General features: G+C 36.8%; 1 protein-coding gene across 1 annotated transcript in view; it reads left to right on the top strand.

The window, feature by feature from the left end:
• RPS6KC1 (ribosomal protein S6 kinase C1) overlaps positions 1-24,813 on the top strand; it is a gene marked incomplete at both ends in the record, with an annotated part of 210,424 nt that overhangs the window by 134,270 nt on the left and 51,341 nt on the right. The window contains one exon of the mRNA XM_080698707.1: positions 23,914-23,961. Within this exon, the coding sequence (XP_080554833.1) occupies positions 23,914-23,961 (48 nt within the window). The remainder of the gene's footprint in view (positions 1-23,913; positions 23,962-24,813) is intronic.

Below are 24,813 nucleotides of genomic sequence, written 5' to 3'. Positions count from 1 at the left end.
GGGGTTGAACTCAGAGAAGTACAGTAACATATGCATATCGATGTTCATAGCAGCACAGTTCGCAATAGCCAAAATATGGTACCAACCTAGCTCTCTATCAATAGATGAATGGATTGCAAAATTATGGGAAATACACAGAATGGAATTCTACTCGGCTATAAAGAAGAACAAAATCATGTCATTCACAAGAAGATGGAAAGACCTGGAGAACATTGTTAAGTGAGATCAGCCAAGCACAGAAAGACAAGGGATATATTGTTTCTCTAATATTCCCAAACTATGGAGTATTAGAAATACCAGTGGGACTCCAGATAATGGAGGGGAACCTCAGCAAAGCTAGAATGGAAGGCTAGGAGAGGAAGAAGGCTGAGGTTGATTAATGGAGGAGCTACATTTGATGTCTAAAAGTATGAATGTAGCATGGTTAACCTGGACATTCATTGTTGAGAAGGGAGGAAGGGGAAGTGAGGGAGAAGAGGGCACTAAGGACAGTCTGAATATATGCCATTTTCAATATGATCCATGTAAAAAGAAAATTATAATATAAAAATAAAATAAAATACGAAAAAAGTAATAGTCATGCATGCTTACATCATTTGATGAATTTCCCTCCATGTCCCACCTCACAAGTCTCCTTCCTCTCTCCTCATATGTATTAGTGAGATTGGTAGTGATACCTTCATATATGAATATAACCTTATTTACACTGTTCCCTTTCTCAGTCTTCCTTTTTCCTTTCCCCCCACAATGCCCTTCCACCGTTCTACTGGCCCCTATTCCATTATTTAAAGTCCCTTATGATTCCTGTTTTTCCTCTAGTTTCTACATATGAGAGAAAAAAACATATGACTCTTGACATATGACTCTCTATGCACTTTATTTAAAGTCCCTTATGTTTTCTATTTTCTCTCTGGTTTCCACATATGAGAGAAAACATATGACTCTTGGCTTTCTGAGACTGGCTGATTTTGCTTAGTATAATATACCCTAGTTTCATCATTTTACTTCAAATGATATAATTTTGTTCTTCTTTATGGCCAAATAAAATTTCATTGTGTCCATACCACATTTTCTTTATCCACTTATTTTTTGTTTTTGATAATATTTGAGTTGGTTCCATAATTTGACTATTGAGAATTGTGCTGCTATAAACATGGCTATGGATTTATTACTATAGTATTCTAACTTCAGATTTTTGAGGAAGATACCGAGGAGCTTTATATATTGGTCATATGGTGGTTCTGTTTCTAGGAGCCCCATACTGATCTCCACAGTGATTGTACTAATTTGCAATGCCACTAACAATGTATAAGAATTCCTTTATCTCCACATTCTTGCCAGCATTTATTATTATTTGTATTGTGTGTGTGTGTGTGTGTGTGTGTGTGTGTGTGTGTGTGTGTGTGGTACCAGGGATGGAACCCAGGGGCATTCTACACCCTCAGCCCTATTTTTTCCTCTTTATTTTGAAACAGGGTCTTACTGAGTTGCAAAGGGCCTCACTAGGTAGCTGAGGCTATCAGTGAACCATGATTCTCCTGTTTCAGCCTGCTGAATGCTGAGATTACAGCATGCACCACCATACCCAAGCTTATTATTTGTATTCTTGATAATTGCTATTTTAATTGGAGTTAGAATCTCAGTGTAGTTTTAATTTGAATTTTTCTGTTTGCTAATGATGTTGACCATTTTTTCATATATTTGTTGGACATTTTTGAGGTGTCTTTTTTAACTTAATAGCCCATTTTTAAAATTGAGTTATTTGCTGATAATTTTTTGAGTTCTTGGTATATTCTAGATATTAATCCTCTCTCAAAGAAGTAGCTGGCAAAGATTTTCTCCCAGTCTGTGGGCTCTCTCTTCAGACTCTTGATTGTATCCTTTGCTGCACACAAGCTTTTTAGTGTGATGGCATCTCACTCATTAATTCTTATATTTTCTGAGCTTTAGGATTCTTATGTCAGCATTCCTATATGTTGACATGTTGGTCCTATGTTTTATTTTAGTAATTGCAAAATTTCTGGGTTAATTTATAGGTCTTTGATTCATCTTGAGTTTACTTATGTGCACAGTGAGAAATAGGGATCTAATTTAATTTTTCTATAAGTGGATATCCAGTGTCCCAACACCACTGCTTGAAGAGACTGTCTTTTCACCAGCAGATTCTTTTGGTACCTTTGTCAAAAGTCAACTGGTTATAAGTATGAGGATTATTCTCTATATCTTCTGTTCTATTCCATTGATTTGTATATCTGTTTTTGTGCCAATGTTATGCTTTTTTTTGTTATTATAGCTCTGTAGTATAATTTGAAGTCAGGTATTGTGATGTCTCCTATATGGTTCTTATTGATAAGGATTGCTTTGGCTAATCTGGGTGTTTTGTTCTTCTGTATGAATTTTTTTTTAACAGGTCTGGGGATGGAACCCAGAGGCATTTGACCTCCGAGCTACACCCCCTGCCCAATTTTTTATTCTTTATTTTGAAACCAGGTCTCACTGAGTTGCAGAGGGCCTCACTAAGTAGCTGAGGATGTCCGCAAACCGTGATCCTCTGATCTCAGACTCCCAAATGCTGGGATTACAAGCGTGTGTCACCACACCCGGCTTCTGTATGAATTTTAGGGCCATTATTTTTCAATTCTTTGAAGAATGACATTGGTATTTTAATAGGTATTGCATTGAACTGTAGATTGCTTTTGGTAGTATGGCCATTTTAACAATATTAATTCTACCTATGCAAGGATATGGGAATTTAAAAAAATTTATTGGTGGATTGTAGTCATACATCTTAATGGGGTACAAGATGGTAGAGGCATACATGCAATATTACTCATTTAGCCTGACTTTGATATCTTTGTGAATGTTCATTATATACATTAGGGAATTCCCCCCTTCCTTAGTTAGGTTGCCTTATTTGCTCATCTATGGTTTCTCCTTCTTTGTCCTCCTATGACCATTTCTCTCCATATAACTTCCACATATTAGGAAGAGCATCTGATTTCTTATTTTTTGTGACTAACTAATCTCACTTAGCATAATGTTCTCCAGTTTATCCATTTCCCTGTAAATCACATATTTATTGGCTATTTGAATTTCTTCTTTTTTTTTTTTTTGGTGGTACTGGGGGTGGAACCCAGAAGTTTTCTACCTCTGGGCTATACTCCCAGACCTTTTTTTAATATTTTATTTGGAAACAGGGTCTCACTAAGTTGCTGAGAGCCTCACTAAGTAGCTGAGGCTGGCTTCGAACCCGTGCGATCCTCCTGTCTCAGCCTCCCAAGCGCGGGGGATTACAAGCGTGCGCCACCACGCCCAGCTTGAATTTCTTCTTTTGTGAAGTGTCTATTTAGTTCTCCACTGAGAAATTCAGAAATCACTTCCACTCAGGATATGCCACAAAAAAATAAAATACTTAGGAATAAACCTAACCAATGAGGTAAAAGACCTCTACAAAGAAAATTATAAAACACTGAAAAAAGAAATTGAAGATTACCTTAGAAGATAGAAAGATTTTTCATGTTCTTGGTTTGGCAGATAAATATCACCAAAATGGCCATTTTTCCTAAAGTGATTTATAGATTCAATGCAATACCCATTAAATTACCAAGGTCATTCCTCACAGACATAGGAAAATCAGTTCTTAAATTCATTTGGAACAGCAAAAACCCCAGAATAGCCAAAGTAGTTCTCAGCAACAAGAACCATGCAAGAGGAATCACAACACCTAACTTCAGACTATTTTACAGAGCCATAGTAATAATAACAGCATGGTATTGGCGCATAAACAGACACATAGACCAATGGAGCAGAATAGAAGCCTCAGAAACAAATCTGCACACTTACAGCCAATTGACTGTTGACAAAGGGGCCAAAAACATGCACTAGAATAAAGATAGTCTCTTCAACAAATGATGTTGGCAAAACTGGTTAGTCATATGCAGAAATGGAAATAAACCCCACTTTCTCATCCTGCACAAGAGTCAATTCAAGATGGATCAAAGGCTTGGAAATCAGACCAGAGACCTTGCAGCTCCTTGAAGAGGGCATAGTTCCAGTACTGCAACACATAGGCACAGTAAAAACTTTTTCAATAAGACCCCAAAGGCACAAGAAGCTAAAAGGCAGAGCAGCATATAGGATTGCATTAAAATGAAGAGCTTCTGTACAGCAAAGGAAATCATCAAGAACCTCAATAGAGAGCTGACAAAATGGGAGGAAGGGTTATTTTTTAAAAAGTCCTACTCAGTTTCTTTCTTTAGTGTTCTATAGTTTTCACTCTAGATGTCTTTTACATCCTTGGTTAGATTTAATCCTAAGGATTTTATTTTATTTTGAAAGTATTGTGAATAGAATTGCTTTCCAGATTTCTTTTTCAGTAGGTTTGTAGTTGGTGTATAGGAAAGCTCTTGATTTTTGCAAGGTGATTTTGTACCCAGCTTTTTTGCTAAATTTGTATGTTAGCTCGAGAAGTCTTCTGGTTGAGATTTTTTTTGGTCTTCTAGGTTATAGAATCATGTCCTTTGCAAACAGATAATCTCAGTTCTTCTTTTCCTGCTTGTATTCCATTAATTTTCTTCTCTTTTTAAATTGCTCCAGCTGAGAGTTCAAGAACTGTATTCAAGTTCATCATCAAGGAGTGATGATGGTTGGCATTCTTGTCTTGTTCCTGATTTTAGAGGAAATGATTTTTTTTATATTAAGCATGATGTTGACTTTGGGTTGAGATAAGTTCCTTCTATTCCTTATTTCTTCATTTTTTCTTTTATGAGAGATCTATTTTATGTCCTTTTTCTGTATTTTTATTAGATGTTTGTGTTTTCTTATTGGTTTTTAAGGTTCTCCCTAACTTTTTCATGAAATGTAGGAATTTTTTCATTTTTCTTCAACATGAAAAATTCCCATTTCTTACATTGTTCATCATAGAAAAGTTAAGGAATCAATAAATTAAAATGAAAAAAGGCTCAGTTCACTCATAACCCTGCTATTCACTGAGAATTATTTGTACATTTTGATATATACTCCTGTTTTCTTTTTGTGTGTGTGCATAGACACACATGAAGGTCCTTGTTATCCTGTTTTCAGACAAGGTCATAATGACATTAACATCTAAATTACGACTTAGTAGCTTTTACCTATTTCCTAGTGAGAACTCCTTCTCTAACTTTCTTACCCTGGAAGTATTTCTAAGTCTTTATGGTCTTATGTGAGGTTAAGAAAGACTGCAGAAAGACTGCATATTCTAGAAGCTCCTATTCTCTGCTAGTGTTCCAGTTCTGTGGAAGTCCCTGTTGGTCCCATGACTGACATAGACATAGACACCCTGCTTCTTTTTGTTCTAGGGGGTTTTTTTTTGTTTTTTTTTTTTTAACCAGGGATTGATCCCAGGGGCATTCTACCTCTGATCTACATCCCCAGCCCTTTTTATTTTTTGTTTTGAAACAGTTTGGCAAGTTTGCTGAGAGTACCGCAACATTGCTAAAACTGTCCTTAAACCTGCATCCTCCTGTCTCGGCCTCCTGAGTACTGGGATTACAGGCAGGTGCCACAATGCCCTGTTTGTACTTGTATTTCTGTAGCATAGTTCTTGTTGAGATGTTTTTAATTGTCCTTCTCACATGCTAAACTTTACATTCCTATAGGGTAGAGACTACATCTGATGTGTTCATTTCTTTTTTTTTTTTTTCTCCATGTCTAGTACTATGCCTGCACATTAACAGGCACCAGTAAGTAAGTACATGTGAAATTGATTTGTTGAATTTTAGTATCAGTTTGGGGGCTTAGATGCCTGTATATCAATTTTTTTCCCTTCTTTTTTTTCTTTTTTTTTTTCTTTTTTTTTTTTTTTGGTGGTACTGGGGATGGAACCTTTCTCCGGACTACACTCCCAGACCTATTTTATACTTTTATTTGGAAACAGGGTCTTTTAAGCCAGCACGGCTGGCTTTGAACCTGCGTGATCCTCCTGTCTCCACCTCCCAAGAGTGGGGATTACAAGCGTGCGCCACCATGTCCGGCCTTAATTTTTTCCCTTTTCTGTATAATGTTAAATACTTATTATCTTTTCATTCTTTTTCTTTCTGATTTGCTTGTAGTGATATTTGATTAGTTTCTTTATATTTTGAAGCACATCAAAGTTTTGTTTTTGTGTTCCTATTTCTGGGTAATCCATTTCAGACTATACAAGAATAGATTGCAAAAATATCTCTGAATTGTCTCTCCTAGCAGTCTAAATCTCCAAATGATGTAAAGAAAAGTTTTTCAGAATTTGATATTTAACAATTTTTAACTAGCTACTTTTCATAATTAACTTAGTTTGGTTATTTTGTTAAGTATACTGGCATTTGGCTCACAAAAATATCATTTTTAATAGTGGGCAATGTATTTTACCAATCCTAGGCAACTCATAGTACAAGTTAATAGTGTCAGGTACCTCATTTCGGATCCATTCTCTATATGGAATTGTGTCGTATGTCTTGTGTAATTCTTGCTCAAGTTTATACACCTTGTTTGAAGATGATGTAAAGGAAGTTGGTGTCAGGATATACTTTCTACTTTTTAGTACATTGTATGATGATTCTTTAGTACATATACATGATGAAACACCTGAGATGTAGTGCTGGCGAGTTAGTATATGCCGAGAGGAAAGACAGGGTTTTTTTGTTTTTGTTTTTTTGCAGTATTGGGATTGGAACCCAGGGGTATTCTACCTCTATTCCCAGTCCTATTTTTTTTTTGTCTTTAATTTATGAAACAGGGTGTCACTGAGTTTCCAAGAGCCTCACGAAGAGGCTGAGGCTGTCTGTGAACCGCAATCCTCCAGTCTCTGCCTCCAGAATGATGGGATTATAAGTGTTCACCACCAGGCCTGGTTTACCTGTAGTGCTATTTATATATAAATCAAAAGACTCTGCAATTAAGAATATTGTCTTCTGTAATTTATGGGAATAGGGCTATAAGGGCAATTTTATAATAGGACAACCTAAGTAATTGTGAAGTAAAGGGTCTAGTTTCATCATACTGTTTTGGCTCCAGCCCTTTTGAACTAACAGGTGTCCAAATGAATCTGAACTCTGGGACTACAAGTGCATTGAACTTGTAGTTGTGCAATTATGTCATGTTTTGCCCTCTCGTGGAGTTTCTTTTTTTCTTCCTTGTCGCTTAACTTCTTCTCCTCCTTAATTTTTGTCTACTATTAAAAACCTCCCTCGCTTTCTTCTATTGTCTGACCTAAATATCTTTATCCTTTGTCCTTTTAGTCCCTTGAACTCTGTGTCATAGCATTCATCCATGTCCTACAGTAGTTTTTGATATTTTTTCTGCACCTTTCAATAAGCCTTCAGATCGCACAAATGACCAATCATACTTGTGTAATTTTGAAGGGAACAGAAAGAGACAGAATATGTGTTTTAAAATTATGAGTCTGTACTACACCTGCAGCATCGGGCAGGACGGCACTATGAAGTGAAACCTGTCAGAAGATCCCTACTCCTCCCATTTTCACTGCCTTTTACAGAGCACACCTATAGATTGTTGGCGGGTACTTTGTTGTAGCCGATGAAATTGTCAATTTGAGAATGAGTGCTGTATCTTTGTGTTTCTTATGTGCTTTAAAATATTTGGGAATTTTTTCACAGCATGAACACATTGTATTCATATACTAAATAATTTTTCTCGGTCATATTAAAATACTGTTAAATTTTAGTCAATACCAGAAGTCAGGCTCCATCTGCTACAAAAGTACAAACTCATTAAAAACATTTAAAAATATCACAGCTTAAAACTTCCTTGCCTGTGAGGCACTTTCTTTTGACATGGAATCAGGCTGCCTTTGATACTGCAGCTTGGTTACCTGTTGATTGACCTGAGAATGTTGCCTCTGTTCCATGATCATTATGAGTATCGATCAGTTGACTGCATACTGTACATATTCTGAGCATTGTACCAAGGGAACTGTGTAGATATATTTGTTGCTTTTTAAGGGACTTTTTTCAGCTTTTAGGCACTCTACCCTTATTTAAGCATATTTATAGAACATATCTAGCTCAAGAATAAAAATATTAAATCAGGCTATGAATGGACAGTGAAATTGTTAACACCAGTCTTAGAATATTAGGTTTTTCTAGCAAATACAAATAAAGATCTGAAGCAAAGTACAATATAATTTTCATCTAAATTTAAGTGTCAAGTCATCATCTCAAGTGAACTTCAGACTTCAAACCAGAGAAATAGAATAAATGGATTCACTATGTAATTGAATGCAATAAGCTGAACTTGGGCCTATAAACCCAGAACTTTATAATTTTAACCTATCTTTAGAATAATCTCTTTATGGCCTTGGGCAAATTCTTTACAAAAACAGAAAACAGACAATCAAAATGAGAATGACAAAGGTGTAGAGATCTAGCTTTTAAAGCCTTTGGATCTGAGAGGAGCCTCTTAAGTGGTTGTTTTTCCTAGCTCTTTAGCAATTCTGTTTTAAATCCAATTTCTCTGTCTTTTATATAGTAAAAAGCTATATTTATATCCAGTTTCCTTACAAAGATACACCATGTCCTTTGGAAGCAGGTTTTATGAAGTAATAAATGTATAGGCCTAGAATTTGAAATATTATACAAAGTAAAACTCTTTTGATATATAAAAGACATTTCTGTGATAGATTTATTGTTCTCTAAATCATTAACTTCATATTGTAGTAAGAGACACCATTGAGGAATGGCTCACATTCCTTGATGTTTGTCTTATATGAACATAGGAGATTGCAAATTCGTGTTTATGGTTTAAATAATTACATCTTAGCTTATTTACTGGAGAATAACTAATAGCACGTATTTTGTATTGTGCTAGGACAAGGCTAGATTTAGTTATTTGCCCCATAATCCAGGGATTTGGCCAAATGATTTTCAGGTGGGATGTAGACAATTTTTTTCAAAAGACTATTTAAGCAGTTTTATGTCCACAGCAAAATTAAAAGGAACGTACAGAGATTTCCACTATCCACTCTGCCCCCGCACATGCATAGCTTCCTCATTATTAAAATCCCCCACTAGAATGGTACATTTGTTACAGTTGATGAACCTGTATTGGCATTGGCATATCAGAATCACACAAAGTTGTATTAAATTAAATTTAGCCTGAGAATGCGTCTGTTCTTGAGTTCTTATGTAAGGAACTGGAGCCTAATTTTGTACATAAATTAATTGAAAGACCAATTTAGTTTTTTAATATATTGTGCTAGTCAGCTTTCTGTCACTGTGACAGGATAGCCGAGATAATCAACTTGAAAGGAAGAAGAGTTTATTTTGGCTTAGGTTTCAGTCTGTGGTGGCTTGGCCCCCTTTGATGTCAGCCTCTGGTAACCACTGCTCTACTCTCTATTTCTATAAGATCAACTTTTTAAGCTTCTAAATGTAAGTGAGAAGATTCAGTATTTGTTTTGCTGTGCTTGACTTCACTTAAGACAATGTCCTCCAGTTTCACCCACATTTGTGCCTACTTTTAAATCAATTTGTTTTCATATTATTGAGTTTTAAGAGTTCTTTGTATATTTTAATAATAGTCCTTTATCAGATGTATCTTTTATAAATATGTTCTTCTAGACACTGGCTTGTTTTCTTATTCTCTTGACATCTCTTTGGCAGAGCAAAAGTTTTTAATTCTAATGAAGTCAAACTTATCAGTTATTTTTTCATGGGCAGGTTCTAGCTTTGATGTTGAAAATCATCAAAATAAGCCTGGCATGGTGGCACATGCTTGTAATCCCAGCACTTAGGAGGCAGAGACAGGAGGATTGCACAGGTTCAAAGTCAACCTCAGCTACTTAGTGAGGCTCTCAGCAACTTAGACCCTGTTTCCAAATAAATTATTTAAAAAATAGGGCTAGGGGTGTACCCCGGATGTAGAAAGCCCCTGGCATCCCCCAGTACCACCAAAAAAAAAAAAAAAAAAAGAAAAAGAAAAAAGAAAATCATCATCATGCTCCAAGTCATCTAGGTTTTATCTTCCATCTTCTAGGACTTTAATAGTTCTGTGTTTGACATTTAGATTTGTGAGCCATGGGATTCATTTTTGTTAAGGGTGTGGGTTTATTTGAAGACTCACTTTCTTGTATGTAGACATCCAGTTGTTCCGGCACCATTTATTCAAAACTACCTTTACTATGTTGTATTACTTTTGCTTTGTCAAAGATCAGTTGGATATATATTTATATTAGTGTCTTTCCGGGCCTTTTATTCTGTTTCATTGATCTATTTATGAGGGGGGTGTGTGTGTGTGTGTGTGTGTGTGTGTGTGTGTGTGTGTGTGTTTGCTGGGATTGAACCCAGAGCCCTGTGCACATTAAGTAAGTGTTCTACCACTGAGCTCAGCTCCCAGCCTGTTACCTGTTCTCTAGCCACTGCACTGTCTTGATCACTGTACCTTGATAGTAGGACACAGAGTTGGGTAGTGTCAGTTCTTCAATTTTGTTCTTTTTCTTCAATATTGTGTTGACTATTCTAGGTCTTTTTGCATCTCCATATAAACTTTATAATCATTTTGTCAGAAGAATTTAAAAGTTTCTATTTATATTTTTGACCCTAATATTACTCTGTCAAAGAAAAACTTTGCCAACCATATTTTACTGTACTTCAGGGGAATAAAACAATGTAGGAATTCATTAGCCTTTCATTAGCCTTTGAATTTTGAGTAAATTATATTTATAAATCTGTTTTAGCAGTACCAAAATGTGCTTTTCTTTTTCTAATATGATTCATAATATATTTATAACATTTCTTGAAAGATAAGATAAGTTATTCTGGTTACATATTCTCTCTCTTCTCTCTCTTCTTTCTCTTCTCCTCCTCCTCTTCTTCTTCTTCTTCTTCTTCTTCTTCTTCTTCTTCTTCTTCTTCTTCTTCTTCTTCTTCTTCTTCTTCTTCCTCTCTCTCTTCCTCTCTCTCTCTCTCTCTCTCTCTCTCTCTCTCTCTTGGTGGTACTGGGGTTCCTGGAAACCCTTCTACCTCCAGGCTACACTCCCAGACCCATTTTTATATTTTTATTTGGAAACAGGGTCTCTTAAGCCAGCACGGCTGACTTTGAACCTACATGATCCTCCTGTCTCTGCCTCCCAAGCGTGGGGATTACAAGCGTGCGCCACCATGGCCAGCCGTTTTCTCTATTTTTAGCCATTGTTACAATGACAATCTATGATCCTTTAAGAATCAATATGATTATTAAAGTTACTAACAGTCACAGGTATAAATTGAGTTCACATGGGGCATTCACACACAATATAGTATTGTGTTATATTATAAAAACTATACATAGTTACGCTCAGCAGGTTATGGTTGTATTACTAAAGTTTAAATAGATGGTAGGACAGTGGACTTTATTATGACAGTACTTATAGTTATGAATGTTTTAATAGCACACTAGCTTTAATTTACGAGTAATTCCCTGTAGAAGCTTTGAGGAAAGAAAGTTGAATTAAGATTAGAATTAATACAAACTAAATGTGTCTGTTGCCATTTTAAAACCAACAGTTAGCCGGGCGTGGTGGCGCACGCTTGTAATCCCCGCGCTTGGGAGGCAGAGACAGGAGGATCGCGCAGGTTCGAAGCCAGCCTCGCGGGCTGGCTTAAGAGACCCTGTTTCCAAATAAAAATGTAAAAATAGGTCTGGGAGTGTAGCCCGGAGGTAGAAGGGCTTCCAGGAACCCCAGTACCACCAAAAAAAAAAAAAAAAAAAAAACAACAACAACAAAAAACCAACAGTTAGAATATGCTTTTTGTATAATTTTCTAAAAATATTTTGTATATTAATTTTCTTCTATCTACATTAAAGATACATTCTTAAAAAGCAGACAGCAGCCCCGAGTGGTGGTGTGATGGCGAATGCTTGTAATCCCCACGCTTGGGAGGCAGAGACAGGAGGATCGCGCAGGTTCGAATCCAGCCTCGCTGGCTTAAGAGACCCTGTTTCCAAATAAAAAAGTATAAAAAATAGGTCTGGGAGTGTAGCCCAGAGGTAGAAGTGTTTCCAGGAACCCCAGTACCACCACCAAAAAAAAAAAAAAAAGACCGACAGCAAAGATGATGAACAGAAAATTTATTAGTAATTTTTTTTAAGATGAATATATTTCAGTTAATCAATTTTATAATTGAATAAACCTAGGTTCTTGAGATTCTGTTTTTCAAGCCATCATAGTATTTTATTTTTATATAAGATATCATGGTAAATATGATCTTTGCTGTAAATATATATTTTTTGAGTAGCCAAGATGTCAAGTTTTTTAATTGGTATTTTGTCGATTTTGTTAAACTTATCTCAGAGTATATTTTCTTGGGATAGTGTTTAGACTGTGGGTCTGATAATATCCAGAAAAACAAGCTTTTCAAGACAAAATGCCCTATTTTTGTGACTGCATAAACAATATATTCATTTTTATTCATAGACTGAATAAGCACCTAAATTTTATATTTTACTTTGCTCTTGTTTCACTTACTCATGTATTTATTTCTAATACAGCTGTAAGTGATTTTAAATCTGATCAGTCTCTTTTAAAGGAAAATCATCACTTAATGACTCACATACAGTCCATTAGTAGCAGCATTGCTCTGTCTTTTACTTCGGCTGGTGGAGTCCCGTGTGACCTTGGGTGCTTTGTCTGCAGCGACTGGTGGTTCTGGACGTGCTGTCTTTTCTGGTCTCGTGCCTTTTACCTGCCTCTGGGTCCATCATTCCCCTTATGCTGACTTAGGCAGTATTTCCTCAGTCTCTTATCTTGGGGCTTTGATGCATATGTTCTGAAGGTGGCCACAGTGACTTTGGGTAGCAGCAGATGGTAAACCTTCAGGCTGCCACCGGCTATTCTGGTGGTAAGTTGGAAAGTTAACGTTTGATGAAGAATCAGTAGTGCATATGAAAGAGCTTTGACTGATGAAATTTCTTTTAATTAAAAAATTAGCATACTAAAACCTTTGAAAATGTCTGGGCATTTAAAGAAAATTACAATTAGTTGTTTTCTTATAGATAAAGTAGTTATTTGCCAGCTTAGTTTCACATTACTTGCTCTTCCTAACCTGGTTCTTCTTCCTCTGTCCCCACCCCTCTTTGGCAGTAGTTGAGATAGCTAAGGTAAGTAGATAAACTGAACTAGGGGATGTTTTTAGGAGTCACAAGTGTTTGGATGAAGATTTAAAGTATAACTTTAAGTTATGACACTTGGGGGATTAATTACTAAAAAGAAATGTGAGTTTTGAGGACTACCTCTGTACAGTCCTGGTAGATTTGGTCTGCTGCCATCTATATTTGAAGATATTTTTGGATTAAATAGAAGCCTGAAGAACTCCGCCTGCCTCAGATATTTCACTCTGTTCTGAATCAGTTGGCAAGTCTTGGCTTTGCCGTCCACCCACAGACCCTTTGGGTTGTCTGTTCACTTCATAATAGTGTGCTGTGCTGGGAGTTCTAGCACAAATAAAGCACCGAGAAAGAGCCAAAGGATTTTTTTCTCCCCTTAAATCCTAAAGCCACCCTTGATGCTTTTCACTACTGAAAAATAGATCCTTGAGAATAATAGGTGAAAATATCTTTGAGATTTGAGTTAAATGTATCCATGTCAAATTTTACTCATCAAGCTTCACTTCTTATCAGTGAAACAACTTTTATGAAACCAAGAACAGATTGGTTTCATGGCATAGCATGAGAGAAGTGTCTCTACACAGTCTGTTCATGCTGATGCTCTTGGTGATGCACCTTCTGATGGACCAAAGCTGTGGGCGCAGCATCTTTTGTTTTTGGAGTTACTGGGCAATGGTACAGGGAACATCTCTAGCCTTCTGATGCCAAAGGCAGAGAGTTAGAGCTGGGGGAGAATTGAAATATTAAAGGTTGCCTAATATTCTTCCTCGTTTTCTGGTAGTTGAATTTTTATAGGGGACGCCTCATCATAGTAAGGCATGGAATTAACAGTTAACAGTAGAAATACATTTTGAATACCATAAGAATATAAAATGAGATGGGGTTTTAGCAGAAAATAGAAATAACATTTGATTATGATTATATGGCACTGAAGAAAAGTAAAGTTTTAGTACTCTAGGTTTGTTGTTCAAAACTGTGTATAGAAGGACAGAATTACCAACTCTTAAAATGCCATTATGAGGCTAGTTAAAAACTCATCCAATATTAGACAAGTTGAGTGTGGACTGTTTTAAAACAAGAGTACAGGAAGTACAATCTCATTTATCTAAAACATGTTTGAAAAAAGCTGTCTTATTTGCAAAATTTGGCTTGTAAAAATTCTGACTTGTGTTCATCCTATTCTAGAATGCTTATTTATGACTTAAGTACTAATGAAGTGTGAATTCCCAGCAGTATAACTGCTACAGTGAAAGTTTCATTCATATTATACCAAGCAAGCATGAGTAATGCCGTGATATCACTAAGGGACAGGCTGTGTTTGTCCAGTATGGCCATCCTTGTTGGATTTTCTTAAACATTCTTTCAACTTCTAACTCTCGCCAAAATAGAGACCAGTGTTCCCTCAAATTACCCAGGTGATCTTTGTTTTTAAGGAATCGGAGCTGAAGTTACTTTCAGAGACTTCCAATGTCAATATTTAAATTAAATATCTCAAATATTCAGGAATGGAATAACTCAATCCCAATGCAAGGAACTTTCCACACTCTTCAACACAGTCATGGTGTCTATAATAGCTTGTCTGTTTTCTCCAAATTTAAATATATTCTTTTTTATTTTTATTTTTTTGGTGGTACTGGGGTTCCAGGAAACCCTTCTGCCTCTGGGCCACACTCCCAGACCTATTTTTTTTTAATATACTTTTTTATTTGGAAACAGGGCCTCTTAAGCCAGCGTGGCTGCCTTCGAACCTGCGCAATCCTCCTGTCTCCGCCTCTCAAGCACGGGGATTACAAGTGTGCGCCACCACGCTCGGCTAAATTTATTCTTCTTTACATGCTCAAAAAATCATTATTCAATAGTTTTTGTGTACTTTTCTGGTCCAGTGTTTGCAAAGATAGTTTCTGGTTAAGTATTAAGCCTCTTTTATTATAGTTATCATAAATACTCAATCCGTTATCAGCTGGAGCTTTTTCTGATGTTATGAGAGAGGAATGGACAAGTTTTATTGTTTTGGTGGGATGAAGAACAGATGAGGATAGTCTTTAATGACTTAAGTTGTCTTCTTTTTCACCCCAGTTAGGAGCAAAGATGGAGTAATCTCTTTTGTTAGACCATATGCTAATCAATGCTGATATGTAAGTGTAAAAAATGAAAGGGAGAAATACATTAATTGTATTCTTTCAATAAGGTATGCTATCCAAGGTAATTATTTCTTGACAGTTTTAGCTCTAGTTCTTGTGTTATCCTAAAATAAAAGATGATTTTAGTAGCCTTTTATTGGAAAGACAATTTTATCAAATTAGTACAAATTAGACTTTTGTCTTTATAAAGGTGAGCAAACCCATGAGCAGTTTTTAAATTGATGTGTTCTAGTCTACAAATGAACAAATTCTGTTTGAGGGTTAAAGAAGCTATTATTTTGTCCTTTATGCTGACAGCTTCATTACAGATTGGCCTACTGTTGGCATTAAAAAAAATGTTTGGCTCCTTATGATCTTGGTGCATGCAACTACAATATTAATGCAGCACCATAACATTGTTCATTAAGAAGTGACTTTAAATGAGGTTGAAGCGTGTAAATCTGGAAAGATACAGATGTTAAATGCAGTCGTTTCTCTTTGTATACAGTCATTTCTCTTTGTGTACAGCCGTATGGCTAATAATTTGTAAGTGGCTCAAGTTCTTATTAGTAGGAGTGCTGGTGTGTTAAGAATGGCTTTATAAATAACTTTAAGAACTGAAGTTGAAGGTGCTTCTTTTAAAGACTATTGTTAACTAAACATTATTGCCAAACAGATGGAAAGCATTCACCAGCCTGATGTTTTTAGGTCTAATTATATTATCACCAGCCTTGTATGGCTCAGTTGAAGAGGTGTATCCAGAGGCCAATTTATAATCATTTAGCCAACACCTGTTTGGGAGAAACTGACAGTCAAAGGGCACATTTAAAAAAAATCACATATGTTCTTGTGTTTATTGCTTCAATGTGAACGTTGTCTAGTTGCAAACAAACTTGGTAGGAGAAGAAAGTAAATGTAAACAACACCGCACTTCCCAGCCACATTTATCCATCTTAATTTGGCCTTTTTATCTGATCCACTTTAAGCTTCATGGCTAAGTGAGACCAGCAAAGAAATATCATTCCTGATTTATGCATGTATATTCTGTTCACTCAGTATAGAGGCTTCTGATAGGGAGGAAGAAAAAAAAAATCAAAGCTCTTTTCTTGGAATATACAGTTTCGCACATTTTTCCCTTCGAGGTGTTTTCCATTTCATATAGATGTATCTTATTCAGACATCTTGGCTTTCTGGTGAGTGACCTCCAGAGGTCACAATTGGGTGTAAAAACAAATGAGACTTAGGCCAGGCGTGGTGGTGCACGCTTGTAATCCCCGCACTTGGGAGGCGGAGACAGGAGGATCATGCAGGTTCAAAGCCAGCCTCCCTGGCTTAAGAGACCCTGTTTCCAAATAAAATATAAAATAGGTCTGGGAGTGTAGCCCGGAGGTAGAAGGGTTTCCAGGAACCCCAGTACCACCAACCAACCAACAAACAAACAAAACAAACAAACAAACAAAAAAAACCCAAATGAGACTTAAGGGAGGCTAAATGTCCTCACAGATTCAGCAGATGCTCATTGAGCCCTCTGCTGCAGAGAGAGGGCTTCAGTGCATTCACGGCATGTTATTTTAATTTTCCAGATTCAGTTCTGCTTGTGTCAGTCTGTGCCTCTGAGTTTCAAGGTTTATGATGAGTATAGCTCGGAGAGCAGTGAAAAAGAGGAGGTCAGCTGGGCGTGGTGGTGCACACTTGTAATCCCAGCACTTGGGAGGCTGAGACAGGAGGATTGTTCAGGTTCGAAGCCAGCCTCAGCTACTTAGTGAGGCTCTCAGCAACTAGTGAAACCCTGTTTTCAAACAATATAAAATAGGTCTGGGAGTACATCCCGGAGGTAGAAAGCCCCTGGGTCCCACCCCAGTACCAAAAAAAAAAAAGAAAGAAAAAAGAAATAAAAGAGAGGAGGTCCATCCCATCTGAAAGTAATCCAAGTCCAAAGTTGCGTTCAAACTGATGGTCTCACTAACACTCATTTGAGTGTGTTTCCCTTTTCTTGATGTACTTCACCACTGGAAGGTTTATCTATATCGCCCTCATTTCTTTTCACCCTTATTAACTCAAGGCAGTATGCTTGTCTTTGGCAGTTCACTACGTAATGCAGCATTGCTAGTTGGCCAGTGACTCCCTCACTGCTCAGACTATGGTCACTTTTCAATCCTCATTCTTCACAGCACCTACCTCTCAGTCTCTTGGAGAGATAATTACTCTCAAGATTCTCTGACATTCAAACCACTATGCAGTCTTGGTTTCTTTGTATGTTTCTCACTGCACTTTTGGTGGATATTTAACCTAAAACATTCCAACTATGTGTAACTTTCATAATTCAGACATAAGTCACATATTATATTGCAGCTCAAGAGAAAGAACTCTGTAATTAACTGGCAACTGCCTAGGTTTAAATTTTGCCTCTACCACTTCTTAGCTTTGTGAGCCAGGGTAAGTTAACAGCTTTACATTTGCTTCCTCACCAGAAAAATTAGTTAGTAAAACATACCAACTTGTTTGGATTGTTGAGAGCATTATATGATTTAATTCTTCAAAACCCAGCACATTGCCCATTATAAAGGAAGCATTCCATTGGAATACATTCTCGTGTCTTTAGTTTTTATCATTATGGAGAATACACAAATATTAATCTTTAGTCTTGACTTATTTTCTAAGTTTCACTCCCATATTGCCATCTAATGTCCTAACTTTAATTTTTAATTTTTAATTTTTATTTTTTGATGGTACTGGAGTTCCTGGAAGGCCTTCTACCTTGGGGCTACACTCCCAGACCTATTTTTACATTTTTCTTTGGAAACAGGGTCTCCTAAGCCAGCGCACGTGGCTGGCTTCGAACCTGCACGATCCTCCTGTCTCTGTCTCCCAAGCGCGGGGATTACAAGCGTGTGCCACCACGCCCGGCTAACGTCCTAAATTTTAGACCTAATTCACTAGCTATATGTTTATTGAATGTTTGCTAATGCAAACAATATGTTATGTGATAGAAGAAATACAGTTTCTGCTCCATTACTTTCATAGTAGAATGCCATACATTTAGCAGCCTAATATAATGAAATTTCTTGTCAGAAAATTCTATAGATAAGATACGCTACACAAGTCTCCAGGTGCTGCCAGCACTGTATTCCTTATTGGAGTCTCTTGAGAAGACCCATGCTCATTCAAGTTGCTGGCGGAATTCTGTTCTTTGTAGTTGTGAGACTCAACTCTGTTTCTTTGCTGGCAGTCAGCTAAAGGCTGGTTTTTGCTTCTAGAAGTTGCCTGTGTAACTTCTCAGGCTTACCATGAGCTCCTAGATGCCTCTTTTGTTCCTACATCTGAGTCTCTTACCTCAGGGCCAGCAACCATGTATGTGCCCTTCTTGAACTTAACTCTGGTTTCTCCTGCCACATCACTTCTGTCTTTTCTATTTCTTCTGGCAGGCGACAGTTCTCTGCTTTTAGATGTTCATATGATTTGATGAAACCCACCCAGATAATCCAGGGTAATCTCTTTTAATGTCTGTTCCTTAATTTTGCCATTAATATAACCAATTCACAGATTCTGGAGATGAAGCTATGCACATCTTAATGTGGGGGCCATTATCCTGCCTTTGACATGACCATAAAAAGCTAGAAGTCTGGTTAGGAGAGAGACAAGTGAACAATTAAAACCAAGTTGAAGGGTTAGAATTGCTATAGTAGAAGTTGCTACTCTATCAAATGGGAAAACAAAGGCAGAAAGTCATCAGTGTTATTGAGAGATAGAGTGATATTTGAGCTGAATATGGAAAGATGAACACTAGTATGATTAGTAGCTATGGGAACATTACATGGAGAAGTGGCAATAATAGTTATAGCAATAATAACTGCTGGCCACACTTTTGTAAGATCTTTCACTGAAATCCTCACAGGTGGTGAATACTATTATTATCTACCATTATAGCTTCTACTTGTGAAGCTGTAATGTAGAATAGCCATGCTAAATTATCTCATTGGGTTGTTGAAAGAGTTCACATTGATTACACGTGGTTAATGCAGATAGTGAACACTTGAAAGATGGCAGGTGAAGAAGAGTAGACGGGGTCAAGAGAAGCACTTGGAGGCAGAACTGGCTTGACCTGGTCACTGACTGTGAAGGTGGAGATGGGAGCATGCAGAGTGACTGAGGAAGGCCTAGGTTTGGGAGCTCGCTTGGAGGGTAGTGTTGTTCAGTACATAGGAGGAGGAACCCTGGTTTTGTTTCATTTTTTTTTTTTTTGGTGAGGGCAGGCTTTGGGGAGGAGGAAGCAATATGGTATATTCTACTGGTATCGCAGATAGTGTTCTTTTGTAATTAAATGGAGATTTAAATAGTTTAGGCCAGACTGAACTTCCGGGAAGATGGCGACTGAGAAAAGCGGGGCTTAAGAGCCCCGCTAACAACCAATCTCCATTACCACAAAATCACCACCTTTCATAGCCAGAAAACACCATCACCAGAGAAATAAAAAAATCACCAGGCTCCAGAGAGAAAGCGGACTGAGGACAGAGCTCAGAGCCACAGAGGAGATACACCGGCCTCACGCCCGAGTACGCGGCAGCAGTGCCATACTGCCGGCGGCAGCAGCAAATTCACCGGACAGCTACAGCAAGTGAAGGTGAGCCGCTGCGGAACAGCCAGGCGGGATTTCTCGCCGCAGGTAAAATCTAAAGCTCCCAGTGGCTGAGCTCAGCACACGCTGCAGGGATTCAGAGTGGAAATCAAAACCAGGGAGAAATATGCCAGCCTCACGCCTAGGGCATAGCAGTGGCACCATATTGCCACCGGCGGCAGCAGCAGAGAATTCACCGAATCCAGTACAGCTACATCTGCGTACTCAAGAACAGTGAGTCAAATTGCGGGCCACAGAGGAGAAATCCCAGTACTGTACTCCCTGGGACTTGACACAGTGGGGGAGGGGCGGTGGCAGAGGTATCACACCATAGGAGAACGTGCAACCTGGCACCCCCCATAGTTTAAAGCAGCCTCTATCGACTCTCTGGGTCAGAGACTCTGTGATACAACCCAGTAAAGGAGTAGTGGGGTCTGAGATACTACTGACTCGAGATCCAGAACACCTTAAGTGAAGTCATAGTGACCCAAGGGAAGAACCCAGAGAAGGCACAAACTTTCTAAATCATGGGAAAGAGGAATAATACTGGAGCAATGAATGCCCACAACCCCACAACATCAGAACCCGATAAAACAGAAAATCAGAGATTTCTAGAAGATCAAATTAGGAAAATAACTGTAGAAATAATAGAGGTGCTTCAAAAAGAACTCAGAGAGAGCCAAAAAGAGATAAAGGATGCAATTAATGAAGTAAAGGCCTTCAATTCAAAGCACAAACAACCGATTAGACCACATGGAGAACAGAATCTCGCTCTTAGAAGATGATCATTCCAAAAATGAACGCATAGTTTCTAATCTAGGAAAAAATATCCGACAGCAGGAATCTGATATTGAAGAAATATGGGCCCATTTTAAGAGAGCTAATCTAAGAATAATTGGAATAGAGGAGGGAAAAGAAAGTGAAACCAAAGGGATCAACAATCTCTTTAAGGCAGTAATAGCAGAAATTTTCCAAACATAGAGCAAGAGGTTGATACACAGGTCCAGGAAACTTACAGAACTCCCTTTAGACAGGATCGGAGAAGAGGATCCCCACGCCACATAATTGTCAAAATGACCAATGTGGAAGCCAAGCAGAGAATCTTAAAGGCAACAAAAACAAAGGGCCAAGTGACATTCAGAGGCAAACCAATTAGAATCACTCCAGACTTCCCAAACCAAGTCATGAGAGCCAGAAGGGCTTGGACTAACATATTCCAAACTCTGAAAGAAAACAACTTCCAGCCAAAAATTTCCTACCCAGCAAAACTTTCTATCAAATTAGATGGAGAAATAAGAAGCTTCCATGACAAACAGAAACTGAAGGAATTTTTGTCTTCAAAACCAGCACTAGAGAAAATACTCAAAGAGATTAAACTACAAAGAAGAAATAGGTAACACACACCAGAACCAGAGAAACAAGAGTTTCCATCCAACAGTCAACTAAGATTGGTTATCTGTGGAGATTCATTACTTATGTTAGTCTTTTACCTATCTCTAAATGGTATTGTTTGTCTTTATTGTTGTTAATTTTTAGGATTTCTAGTTGGAATATTAATATACCTTCAGATATAGCATTTGGGAATATTTTATCCCATTCTATTAGTAACTGTTAACTCTGTTTACATTGTCTTTGGATATACAATATTTTTTTTTATTTTTTAGGGAGTTTGTATACTCTTCTGTTGCCTGTGCCATTGAAATCATATCCAAGAAATCACTGCCAATTTCAATGTTGTGAGGTTTTATGACCCAGATTTTCTCCTAAAAGTTTATAGTCTTAAGATTTATATTTTGGTCTTTTATCTATTTTGAGTTAATATTTGTATATGGGATTAGGTAAGGGTCCAACTTTATTCTTTTCCATGTAATTATTATGTTTCAACAATATTTAGTTAAAAGATTATTATTTCCACCACCAAATGTTCATGGAAACCTTGTCAAAAATAACTTGACAATATAGGGAAGAATTTAGCTCTAGGCTTTTATTTAACTCCAATGGTTTATATATCTGCCTTTAGAATAGTACTACACTGTTTCAATTATTGTAGCTTTATATGGTTTGAAATCAGAAAATATATATCTTCTAGCTTTGTTCTTTTTCAAGATCGTTTTGGGTATCTAGAGTCCATATTCCATAGTAGGATAGATTTTTTTTCTGAAAAATAAATATATAAATATATGATAGTTTCACATAAAAAATAGAAAAAATATTTCTGGTAAGAAAGAAAGTAAAAAGAAATATTGAAATGTTATATTTAAGTCATCAAAAGCTTGGTATCAGACAAATGAAACTGTTATGTGAGATTATCATTTTTAATTTTGGATAAATTGCTATAATACTAGATGTCAACCACTAAGCCAAGCATGGGAGGGAGGGATGGGGAGAGAATGGGGTGGGGATCGGGTGGGGGCTGACTGGGTGATGTGTGCATGTATGTCTACAAAAGTTTGTATCCCACTATGATGTATGAATACAGTGCACCAATAAAAAATAAAAAAAAAAAATAAATAGTTTAGGCCAGGCACTCATAAGAGAGGTCAAAGATGAAGTTGCCACTCTTCTAGTTCATCTTGTCTATAATGAGATTTGCCAACTTCTCAAACTGTTTCCCATCTTTATTTCCTGTTTCTTCCCACCAATCTTTTATTTTCACAAGCTTAACATCTTTTCTTTTTGCATCCTTGACTTTACTCCCTTCTATCCCATTGGTGGGCTGATAAATGTTTGACAGTCAGTCCTCTGAAGGGAGAAGAGCCTCATTTGCAGGGTTTGCTGATTTCTGTGGTGTAAGTGGCCCCCACCCCGCAGCCACTCTCAGGCTTTTGTGTTACAGTGGCAGATTTGAAAATCAGCAGCAGAGATTGCACAGGCCTGCAGAGCCCAAGATATTACCATCTGGCCCTTTGCAGAAAAAGTTTGCCGAAGTTTTCTATAGTGTGTAGAGGTAACAAATGAATATAGTAGTTACCTTTGTTTTTTGTTACCTTTGTTCATTCCTTTTAGCCATCAGGATGAGAGTGGGTGGCAGTTCAGGGGACAGTATATGGGATCATCAAACCAAAATGGCTTAACGTCATTTTATGGAGTTAGGCTTTATGTTTCAGTAAGTGAGAGGAGTGGAATGATAACTAATGTTTTTAAAAGAAAACCTTTGGTCCTATTTGAGAACAGACCACAGGGCAGTAAAGAAAGAAGCAGATTAGATAGGAGGCTATTGTTATAGGTATATAAGAATTGGTCTTTGCTTATATCAGATAAACGTAGACATATTAAGATAAGCTTGGATTCTGGGTACATTTTAAGGATAGAGCTGACAGGATTTGCCAATTGAAAGAAGAGTTAAGGATGGGTCCAGGGTAGAGAAATGAGAGGCAATACCTAAAGGATGCCTGAGGTGGCAGCTGGAGCCTGAGTTATTCAGATCACAGTATAACAAATTACTGTATAAGTGGTTTTAGGAACAAAGTTGAGACTTCGGGATTTTTTTTTTACTACTTCCTCTTCACCATGTTCCATGAGGAAAAATTCTTTGTGTAAAAAAATACATGTATTTTTCCTTTGAAGAAATACATTTTAAAAATAAATCTAGGATATATAGTAAAGTTTCTAAATTTTGGCATTTTTATTTCTGTTTCTATTTTGTGTAACTGGGGATTGAACCCAGGGACATTCTACTTTCAACCTGCACCCTTAGCGCTATTTTTAATTCTTTATTGTGAAACAGGGTCACACTAAGTTGTGGAGGCCTCACTAAGTAGCTGAGGCTGGCCGCAAACCTGCCATCCTCCTGTCTCAGCCTCCCAAGTACTAGGATTACAAGTATGTGCCACTACTCCTGGCTCATGGCATGTTTAGTAAAGGAAAACATAGTAGAATCTATTTTGGATAATATTATTTTGATCCTGTAATTTAGAAGAAAATGTTTCAGAAAAGAAATCTATTCAGAAATAAATAATTTGGGTAGAGTCAGCTCCACCCTTCCCAAACTTTGTTTCTAAAAGTTGAATTAATGTTTTATTATATTGTGATTAAATTGTTACTCATATTTTTATGTAGGTTTTACTTGTAATGGACACAAGAACAGAACAGACATTCATTTTAAAAGTAAGTAGAATTTGTTTGATGAATTTAAAATTTTGCTTTCAATTATTTTTAAAAAAGATATTTAATAAATTTTTAATCATTGTCCAGATATTTTTATGTTTGTAGTGATCTGTGTTCTATCATTCCATCATAATTGATAAGCATGGTATAGCATACATTTTAGGAGTTTTATGTTATAGAATATGGAATAAATAATTTTGATAAATTCAGCAGTGGTTTTGTGCTATTTAAATGCATATTGTGTAGTTTATATGCGCCTCTAATTGCTTTTGTATAATTTGTGAAGATTACACACAGTCTTACTTTTGATTATAACTACAATTCTAAAAATCTGGAATTGGTTATAGGTATTTGAGAATTTTATCTACATCCCTAACTCTCTTTTTTATTTATCTCAAATTCAATTTTGATTCTATATATCCATCTATTTATAACTAAAGAAGATGAGAAAAACCTTTCAATTTCATTATTTTGAAATTGTTTTGGGAATGAATTGTGATAGTACATATTCTAAAATGTTATAATTTCAGCCTTTTCCATAACATTCAGATGGTGAATTGATTGATTCTGTATTTCTTTTTCCTGTACTTTTTCTTTTGCTGATAAGGCATGGCAGTAGGTCACATTGACACATATCGAAATACATTTCTTTTTATGAATATACTGTATCATTGACATTTTCCCAATTTTTAAAACTAGAGTATATTGCCAGAAAATGCACACACCTTGTTATTTTGGAAGCAACTATAATAATCTCTGTACTATTTTGGAATAGAATTTCCAAGTTGCCAGTTTAATCTAGGAATATCTTTTGTGTCCCAGGAATATGAATTGGTCTCAGTAATATGAATT

Source organism: Muscardinus avellanarius (assembly GCF_963383645.1).
Source record: "Muscardinus avellanarius genome assembly, chromosome: 7".
Classification (NCBI taxonomy): Eukaryota; Metazoa; Chordata; class Mammalia; order Rodentia; family Gliridae; genus Muscardinus; species Muscardinus avellanarius.
This window is presented reverse-complemented; position numbering and strand designations above follow the sequence as displayed.